Consider the following 10,641-nt stretch of genomic DNA (forward strand, 5'->3'; position numbering starts at 1 on the left):
GAGGACGATAAGCGTCATTAAGTGAGGAAATCAAAATAGATCTCTAACTTTTTTCAAGTGTCAAAATACCTATACATAACATTTCAAAGATGGGAAAAAAATTCTTTTCTTCGAATTGTTCGCCTTTTCGATAACATAGAAACGCTTTATCACCCCCCGTCCTCATCCGCCATGTGTATCTCTCTCAGAAGAGGTAGTACAGTAAATTTTTAGACGTGCGCCTTTTTGACCGCTTGAGAGATCTCTAACATTTTTTTACTTTTCAAAATGGTAATTGATTTGGGCACACCCTATTCTCGGCTGTGTTGCTCACGTAGCCCTCGAAGTACCACTACAAAAGAGACAAACGAAACTAACACAATATGGAAATAGAGCAAAGGGAAACACGGCGCAGAGATACAACTATTCGTGCTTGATAGATGTCCGTGTTGCATCTGCAAAATTGAAGGCGCCAAGGCGCGAGCTGTGAATTGCGATGTTCCGCAACTCCGCTTAATGCTGCCAATGAGGTGTCGTCAGCAAAGTTAAGAAACGAGGCTCGATTATTACGACTCTCCTATTTACGGCTGTGTTGCTCATTCAGCCTTTAAAGCACCGCTTCTAACACAAATAAGACAAACTGAAACAACACAGTGTGGAAGTAAAGCAAAGTAAAGGGACGCGCGTTGATGACGGCGCAGAGATACAACTATTCGTACATGATGGATGTCCGTGTTGCATCTGCAAAATTGAAGGCGCTATGGCACTAGGCGTGAACTCGCAGTGCTCTGTTCTATGCTGTCAGTGAGATGTCGCTTAGATATGAGAGAAAATTTTAAAAACTAGGCCCGATTACGTCTCGACTCTGTTGTTCCTCAATTTTTTCTTCTTTTTTTCAATTTTGAAGTTTGATTATTTTTTTAATGTATAAATATTTACAGACCTAAATCTACGGCTCGTATGTACCGCGGTCCCTCACAACTCGCGTGGCACGTTTTTTAAACAAAGTCTCCTGTCAATTTGACCGGGTTTCAGCATCTAATTGTAAGGGTTAATGAAAATATCATTAAAATATAACTGCACCTTATCCGCCAAAAACTCAGGATTCAAGAGGGTAGCCAAAAGAAGCCATTCACAGTTAGTGAATTTTAATAAAATTTGGTTCTGTTCAATCTTGCAAAATTAGACTCAAATTGTTCGGTGACGTCCCAAAACATTGTCATTGCCAACAAAATGATTGTGGAATGGGACCTCCTGCAGCCAGCTTTAGATCTCTGGTGACTTTTTAATATACATGTATTCCTATCTCTTCATTTTTACTTTTCTTACTGAGCACAGTGTCTCTGTTTCAAAATTTGAACCTCATGGTTCATGAACCCGAAAATGATGCATCGTTTTTAGACTTTTAGTTTTCAAAAGCAGTATTATATGTTGCAAGCTCCGGCTCGATTCGTCTAGGAATAATGATGCATGGATGCGTCTGGTACCTAGCTTTGATTCTATATCCCCCCCCCCCCCCCCCCATTTCACAAGTCTCCCGGTCACTTAAAAATGCGCAATTTTGCAATTTTTGCTCTGTGTGATTACTTAAAAAACTTCAAACTTGAGAATAGCGTAAAATTGTGCTGATTTACAAGAAATTTCTGGACCGCCTTTCGCGTCGGGGTGTCCCCCCCCCCCCCTCCCTCCGGGAGCAAAGTAGGTATCACTAGGTGCCCCTTTAGCCTCTAAGGGTCTACGCCCTGGGATGTGAGCCAGTCCGACCCTGTTCGCACATGCTTTTATGTAGGTATCTCAAAGCTCATCCCAGACTGCAATTAAGGCTCTGTAACACGGCTGAGCTGACCTCTCGCTTAATTAATTAACGGTGTTTCCGTCTTCGCCCACTACCACTGGTGTCAAAGTGCACATGCATTGGAGAATAATGTCGGCGGAATTCCGAAGCAGGCATGTGACGTACCTCCGTGTATTATTGTCATATGTGAATGAACAGCTATCTTTTCACCGCCCCTGGCGAAAGAAAGGGTGCCATGGCGCCTGGCGCTAAGGGTGCTGCGTGCACCAGACCGAAGCCGCGCGCGCCGCTTGGAGCCGCTGCTGCTGTTTCCCGCTAAAATCCGGTGCAACGTCACGCCACTGAATCTTATGTTTACATTTGAGGTTATAAAATTTTGAGCGGGCTCAGTTTGCGCTTTGCGATCCGCAATCCTAAACACTTCTAGATTTTCTACAACGTGTCATTTACGTTTTCATTCGAAAAGATCTCTTTCTCAATGTATCATTAGTGATTGGTGATTATATCCTACCATGGAAGAACCATTTTACAGCTTAAGTTCAGTTCTAAACCTCTCCAAAGAATGGTCAGATCTCTTAGATAACTCCTGCTTTGACATCATTTCTAAGATGCCCGAAGAAATAGCCACCCTCATTTTCAGGTAGTTATATTACACGTAACACTTTCCATCCCTCAACTGCAGAAGTATTTTTGCTTTACTTCTTCTTATTGACTCTTTCAGGCACCTAATACGGAGCTAAACGATGAGTGCATGTAAACCGTTTCTTTTCACTCGACCGATCTTCCTCGTGCTTTACCTTTAATTTGCGATTTTGATTTAGTCTGAAGGTTGTATTCTTAAAACTGAATAATATGTTAGTATTTCAGAGTAAGGTTCCCTCATGTGGGCGGCTAAAGTTGTAAGATGGGAATCTCTGTTGCAGCGTTTGAAATTTTAGTCTGCTATACTTCTCTGAAAGAAAACCAGCCAAAAAATCCGCATGAAATTTATTATGAATTTCTTGAGTGAGTGAAAAAAATTCACAGAAAATTTCGAAAGAAGCTCTATACAAGTTTTCCTGATCAAAATTAATGCAATATTGCAATCGGAGGTAGCATTTCTCAACTTTAGCCATTTTTACTCTTGTTTCAATGCAAGCATTACTGCTATACCTTTCCAAACTGTTAAAAGAGTCAGTAGCTTACATAAAAGCATAGAGAATATATCAAGCAGTCAATTTCAAAGAATGCTGCTCAGTCCTGGAAGAGGATCATCATTTGCCGCATTTCAAGCAATTAATGTGCCATTCTCCTTGCCAGCAGGAATTGGCGTTTCTCAAGATTGCTGATAAACCGATGAAACTACAAAACTCTGTTTCATGTTGCTCTTTTTTCAAATATTTTTTCTAGGTCTCTGGACTCAGAGTCTTTATATTCAGCAGCTTTCGTCAATCATAACTGGTTAGCAATTTGCCACTCAGACTCTGTCTTGAGGAGTAGGGTTAGACAGCACATCAAAAAGAAACGAAAGAGACCTCGAAATGAAGATGATCAAGAAAGTGTTTTAAGCCAACACAGCCAAGCAAGTGATAATGTGTTATCCTCTAGTCCTGAACCGTACATGATTCGAAGTAAGTATTTTTCAAATTAGCTATCATATTTTGTTTTATTTAACTCAAAGTAATAGGTAGGTAAATTGAAAGTAAAATTCTTTTTTTGCCACTGTCTCCCTAAACCACTACATTAAGTCCACAAAATTATAGTTTCCTAAGCCACAATATGAGATGACCTTTCTGTGGAGAGATCTCCAAAATTGATGACTTACATTGCTGAAAAGTCTTCGCAATTACTTGGTGGAGAAAACTATGAGGAGATCAAAATGCCCTAGTGCTGTCACATTTCAACTGTCTAAAACCTTATCACACACTAGACTGTTCGGTCCTGTGATCCTAAACTCTCTGCTGGCCCGGTAAAATCATCCTAAATTTACTGTCAGTTGAAGATCATTGAATCAAACTCTTCGATCTAAGAACATTGAATAGCAGTTTTAATGAGAGCTAAAGGACTCATACCGGATCCTTACATGAGATAGATCAGTTCTGCAATGATATATTACTTAACTTTTGGTAACATTTTCTCTACTATGTCATAAATTTATCTGCTATTCTCATAGCTGTTTTCACTTTTGAATGATCACTCTGTAAAAAGAATGAATTGTTACGAATTTGTGTTTATTGTTTTTATTGTATTATGACATTCTTCAAATACTTGGAGCTCAAAATGCAGCAACACTTGAGTGGAAAATTGAGGCGTTGAGTGCAGAAAGGGCACATCTTGGCTGTGGGGTTTCAGAATTTCCACTGTTAATTTACATTTTAGAGAGGAAACTATCAAATGTATTTTCTGAACTTTCTCATTAAGAATATAGTAAAGTCAGAAAGGATATTCAGTGAGAGTTTCAACAAATTACATATATTTGCTTCGATCATTATGGATGACACATTAGCAGGGATTATTAGACACTGCAACCAGGAAAAGCCCTTTTTGCACCTACCGCTTCAATTGGTGTGAAGTTCAATCCTCTTGTCAGTTACCTCCCCTCAGAATGTAGGTTCATCCCCACAGCTTCAAATGTAGATGGATCTCTTTTTTCTAGAAACTATAAATAAAGTTACGAAGTTCCTCCAAATAGTCAAACATTATACAATTAGGAAAATTCTACATTCTGCTTGATTTTTGGTAGACAGAGTCGAGTTGTAGGAAAGTAAGATCATTGAATAATTTTTAAATATTAAAACATTACATCAATTAAGTGTGTCATAATAGTCATCATCTTTTTCTTCAGAAATCTCAATATTTCTTGTTTTGTTTTCCAGGACTTGTTGCTAAACGCACCAAGAGAAATCATGAAACATTATCTCAGCCCTCATCTTCTAAAATGGCACACTCTCAGTGGTTGAAAAAGTTTGTCAGTAGATCATCTTCGGACGAATCCTTAACACCCTCCCTCAGAATGAACCTGCGAATCTAAGGAGATGAGGACACTCTTTTACAGGAGGAGTATGATTTGTTTTAATGATTCATAGTTAATATTCATTTTTTAAAGTAAGAAACCTCTTAATAGTTTTTTAAATTTTTATTGTGGTTGTGGTTGATCTCGCAAATTATTTTCTATCTGTGAAAGACCTATTTTGTAACAATCAGTGTACTGCTGTGCTATGGAAAAATGGCGTGTGAGCATTCAAATGTAGGGGAGTTTCCTTTCAGAAAATATGTATTTTTGAAGAAAGTTACGAATATTTTTCCTTGAAATTTTCAGACACTCTAGACCAAATTACAAACAAAAGTCTCTAAAAAATCAGAAGTAAACATAGAAATTTTCCTGAAAATTCGAGCTCTATCCAGGGAAATTTGCAACATTTGAACGCTCATATGGCATTTTTCCTTAGCATGGCGGTGTAGTCAGCAAGACTTCGGCCTTGGGTTAAAAGGGGTTGAGTGAAGATACATGACCCCATGTTTGGAAAGAAGGATAGCCTCTCCCCCGTATTAAAAGTGATTTTTTTTTGGTAGGTCGAAAGAGAAACTTCCGAATAATGATTTTCCTATCTTCTCCTGCCCTAAAAATGGAACTTTTGAATGAAATTTTGTGATGCATCAATTCAAAACAAAAGAAAAATGTGTACTACCTATCACTTTTCATGTTAACCTCAAGACTGATTTGTAGAACACCAAAATATGTCGTACTATTTCTAGTCATCAGAAATGAAGGCCATAATAATTGAGACATTTGATGCAAAAAGGACACTTCTCTGTTGCAGGGTTTCAGAATGGTCGCGACTTTATATTTATAAGTAGAATCTATCGGGTGAATGCTCTAAAATTTTTGCAAAATAATGAAGAATATTCAGTAAAAGTTTCAACGAATTGAATGCATTTGCTTTAATCCTAATTATTGATGAAATGTCAGGAGAAATTCTGAAACTCTGCAACCGAAAAGTACCCTCTCTGCACCTATTGCTTCAATTTGGGAGCTTCTAGTAAACACATAAAATGCTTGTCGGAGTGCACCAAGATGAAACTAAGGGCTGTATCCATAGTAGCCCCTTAAACAGCTTCTCTCCTTACGGAGGCCCCACCTGGTCTGGGTACATTGTGCTTAAGAAACGTTTAAGGAAATTTTGAACATAGCATCATGTGAAGAAACATTTTTACAAAATCTATATATAATTCAGCAGCATAACTCTAGAAATGGATGCTCATGAGGGATCAAAATTATATACCACCATAAAAAATGCAAAGGAATGTAAATTGCGAGTTCTGCATATTTTAAGACTGGTTTACAACTAGAAATTGAAACATTTCGCCGCCACGATTCGCTGCAAATTTTTTAAAATGTGCTGAGGAATCTGAAAAGCAGACAGAAGCTCTGATCATAGCCTCCTGATAACGAAAATATGAAGCTAAATAACGCGAAATCGGCCATTTTCCAGATTGAACGCGAAATAGCTCGAAATCCGTGAAATTCACCGCGAAATCATCCATATACATCTGCAAAATCTGTAAATTTTCTTGAAATTTACGTATGTAAGCGTGTCAGACGTTTGCCGCGCTTTTTTTCAAAATGAAGAAATCACAGAGTTGTTTTTGAGCATTGGCCGTCATTGGCAACAGTGTCAGTGCTTCTGTGAAATAGGTTTAGAGAGATACTGAGCGATGGCTCGTTAAATCAAATTGAAAGCTTTATTATAAGCTGTCAAACGCAAGAAGCACTGCAGAAACAATGTCGAAATCAGCAAAAATAAAATCAAAATTGTAAAAAATAACAGCGAAATTAGGAAAAAATAACAGCAAAATGTTCCAATCTCTATTTGCAACTAGTTTTGAGTAGGTCAAAATCTCAACATTTTTTCTCTTGGATTTTTAATTTTTTGTAAAGGCAAATCATTGTAATCTCACACGGGGATCTATTTCCAAAGTGATACTGTTGAATTTCACTTGAGATCTGCTTAAACTATTCTTTTTAAGATCAAATGTCATGGATTTCCTTATAGCTCCCTTAATCACAATTAAAGCTATGTGGGACCCTCTGAGAAGAGGAGTCGTTTAAGGAGCAACAGCGAATATGACCCTGAATCATTTTAGCAGAATGTAGGTAGGAAGTTTACCTATCCCTTTTTCTCTTTCTTATTTTGAAAGAGAAGCCCTTTAAGGATCATCAACAGTTCCAGGTATGTCTCTTTTCTAGTATTGCCATGAAGTTCCATGAGAAAATGCTTTAAAAGTTTACTTGAAAATCGTACCAAAACAAGTTCTATTGTTTCACCAAAAAATTATCCAACGAAATAATTGATACTTTTTGTCTCAGAACCGTACCAGAAAGACTGGATTACACATGTTTTTGCAAAAATTATACTGTAGTAAGAACAACTGTAAGCCTATAGACAAGCTATGAATTAATTTATTATCTCTTCAAGATTCCATGAAGGAAACGAATCGCTCAATGGGCAGTCCAGAAATCAATTTCTTGCAGAGATATAATGTTTCCATTTAACATTGATTGATTAGCGATAATGCAAGAGATGTCAATTGTATAATCTAACTTCCAGTTGATCTGTGTAAAAGAAACTTTTTATTATTTCGTTTAGGAGTTGATTTCCAAACCCACCGTTCTAAGAATCGTTTTTTTTTTCCATGAGATCTTGAAGAAAAAACATACAACTTTTTTCCTAGAGTAGACACATCACTCATTTTTACTAACTTGACTTGAAATTTGATGGTAGTATTGAAACGCATTGTTGATAAGTACCAATAGAGTTGCCATTGAGATTTCTCAATTCTCTTCTTAGCAGTGAGTTCTCTTTACTCCATGAAAAAAGTATCTTTCCCATTACAGAATTAGAAAACTTTTTATGTTTTTAATCTCCTCACTCAACTCTAACAATATTCAGATGCTGTTTTTCTCCTGTTGTTTTGTCTAAATCATTTTTACTGTTTCTTGTGTTCGGATAAGTCGTTTCTAGAAGTAAGTTCACCGTACACGCAACCCTTTCAATTACACCCTTTTAGTTGGTGTGAAAGAAGGTATTATTACTTGGACAATTTGTCCTCAGTAAATATTCTGTTTTCTCAGGATGTTTATTCTTGAAGATTATGAAATTGCCGTGCAAAACAAATCAAAAGTTGCATACTTCCCAATAAGTTAATTGGAAATATTGCTCTTTTTAAGGAAGAACTGATTCTTCCTTGAAAACTCTGTAAAAAGGATTTTAAATTATCACTTAGGACACTTGAGTTGCGGGATGAACTTTGGTTCCAGTTAAAATCTTGCCCAAAAAGGCTAAAGTCGTTTATTTTCTTAAAATAATAGTTTGTTCCCAGCTATTTCCTTTTCTGCTTTTCTAATTTCTAGAAGGGGTAAATTAAGCTGCCAGTTTTGATAATGCGCCAAAAATAGGAAACAGGAGGAAAAGTATACCCTCTTCAACGTATTACTCTTTCAAGGAAATTTTTTAGCTTTCCTCTCAAAATATGGCTTTTCTTTTTTTCCGAACTGCTGGGGTGACTGGGTGTTTTATTTTGCAGAGTTAAAAGTCAATTCCCATGTGTAAGAATAGCTACAATTTTTGAAAAGCACTGAGTAAAATTTAGGTTGATTTATTTTTCTTTTACAGTAAAAATTTATGCCTTCAGTTATAAAACTTAAAGATTTATATTTTTGTTCAATTTATTATTGAAAATTTTATAGGTTGAGTCTTTTGATCTCTCTATGGTTATATTCTTTCTCAGCGAAGAAAAAAATCGTGTATATATATTTGTAAGCACAAAAAAAAAAAAAAAAACCTGTGTTCTTAGAGCGTGCAAGTTGTTATATTTTATGAAGTAATTTTGTTTTTGTAGAATCAAATATTTACTTCTTTAGAATAAGTTGTTTCTTTCTTGTAATAATTACTGAAAATGGTTTGATCAGAAAGCGTTCATAAATGCATCTATAATTTATTATGATATCATAGGTAGCTTTTATAGATAAGTGGAATTCAAATAATTCAGTAGCTTTCTAATTTTTCCATTCCATGAAAATGCTTTTAAGTATTCATTACTCTTTAGTACGAATATAGATCAATTTAAATTGGTCAAAGGCAGATTTTTTTCTAATACTTTCCAATGATATGCATTAAAATATAACAAAAAAGTATTTGGTCATTTTCCGATTTTTCAAGAAAGGAACTTATCGAAGGCTAAACCTGAGAGCCTTGTATCTCGATTGTTATATTTCAAAATTACTGGTTTCACTTACTTTATTTTGTAAAAGTGAAAGGAATCTACTTAGCACCACCTTCAAACTAAAAGGAAAACCACAACAATATAAAATAGGTTAAGTTGAACAGTCTTTCAATAAAAAGATAAATGTGACAAGAATTTTCATAATCATAAAATTACATGTGTTCTCAGAGTTTAGCCATTGATATGATATAGATTCTTTTCCTTTCCTCTCTGTGATATGAGTTGGTAAAAACAGTTATACATGTATCATGCATAGTGATGAACGCTGAATTCTTGCTCCTCACTCCTTTTTTAGCTGCCAACTTTTGAGCTCATGAGTCAGACAGAAAGGAAAATAGCAAACTGCCACTTGTTTTACCTATCTTTGTTGCCTTTGAATAGATTCAAAAGTAACTCCGGCAAAGAAGAAGTTAGGAACAAAATCTTAGCAGACATCACTGATCATGCACTAAACTGCCACTAGAAGTCTGATTTTAAAACTGCGTTTAATTTTAAAAAATAGTATATTTCTTGTACTTAAGTATTAAGTGATTTCTTTTGGGAACAATTCTATTTCATTACTTGTGAAATACAAGCCACGATGCTTAGGATTACATAAATTTATTCCAAAAAAAGAAGTAGTATTGGCATGAGAAGTATTACACACCATTTGTTTTTTGTAAAATTGAAAATAAATTAAGTAATAATAAATAAATTTAGTCTAAGTTGTTGACAAAGTTCAATGAAAAATAGACTTTCGATGGCTGAAAACCGTTCCAGCGAGTAATCAGTCATTTTTAGATCCATGTCTATTCTGTTTCAATTGACCAGTTTTAAGTTTCAACCATTTCTAACTGATGTTTTGATTAACTTCATTCGAAGCAATCAACTCTCTTCCCAGAAGAATTTTAAAAAGGGAGTCAAAAAAAGAAAGAAAAACCCTGTACTAGACTGTATGTTGTTGTTTTTTCATCTGAATAGATCTGTTCTCTGTATTTTCTGGGACAGCAACCATTTTGTTTGACGGAAGAGTCCAAAATGGTTTACTCTAAAATAACGTTTCAACAGAGTTTTATGATTTAATTTTAATTTTGTTGTGTGTATAGAATTTATCTTTCTCTTTTTTTTAAAAAAAAATATCACTATTTTATGTCAATGTTGTTTTCGGGTGTGATAATTATTTTAATAAAGGTTTCATGTGATTATTTCTGGTGTTCTTGATCGACATATTTCTATCCTGAGGACCTCTATGGAACTTTCATAAATCAGAAAAGTATTCTAGCCCTGTAAAATTTCCATCTGCATGGATAAATTTTATTAGTCTCTCACATTAAATACGAAGGGGGTTGTTTTTTTCTCTCTCACATGAGTTTACTAGTTTTATTTAACTATCTCTAATCTGAAACGTTTCAAATATTTGGACATAAATGCAGTTCATTTTTTGCAAGCATCTGTGTTTGAGTTGTAGAAAAAATTGCTTTTTGCTTTCCTTTAAATTTTTTTCAAAATTTGATAGCCAGGGAAATGGAAAAGGCTTGAGCTACAGAGGCTAGGCATTGGAATGTTGTGAAGTTTCATCTAATCTTTTTCTCTACTTGTCAACAGGTGCATTTTTATTGCAGAAA

At 35.4% G+C, this 10,641-nt stretch overlaps 1 protein-coding gene across 1 annotated transcript; it reads left to right on the forward strand.

The window, feature by feature from the left end:
* Positions 1–2,110: 2,110 nt before the first annotated feature.
* LOC109032214 (uncharacterized) lies at positions 2,111–10,221 on the forward strand. Its single transcript, XM_019044225.2, has 3 exons — positions 2,111–2,414; positions 3,164–3,384; positions 4,630–10,221. The coding sequence occupies exons 1-3, from the start codon at positions 2,287–2,289 to the stop codon at positions 4,782–4,784; spliced, it is 504 nt and encodes a 167-aa protein (XP_018899770.1). The 5' UTR covers positions 2,111–2,286; the 3' UTR covers positions 4,785–10,221.
* Positions 10,222–10,641: the final 420 nt, after the last annotated feature.

The sequence above is a fragment of the Bemisia tabaci genome, chromosome 1, assembly GCF_918797505.1.
Source record: "Bemisia tabaci chromosome 1, PGI_BMITA_v3".
NCBI classification, from domain to species: domain Eukaryota; kingdom Metazoa; phylum Arthropoda; class Insecta; order Hemiptera; family Aleyrodidae; genus Bemisia; species Bemisia tabaci.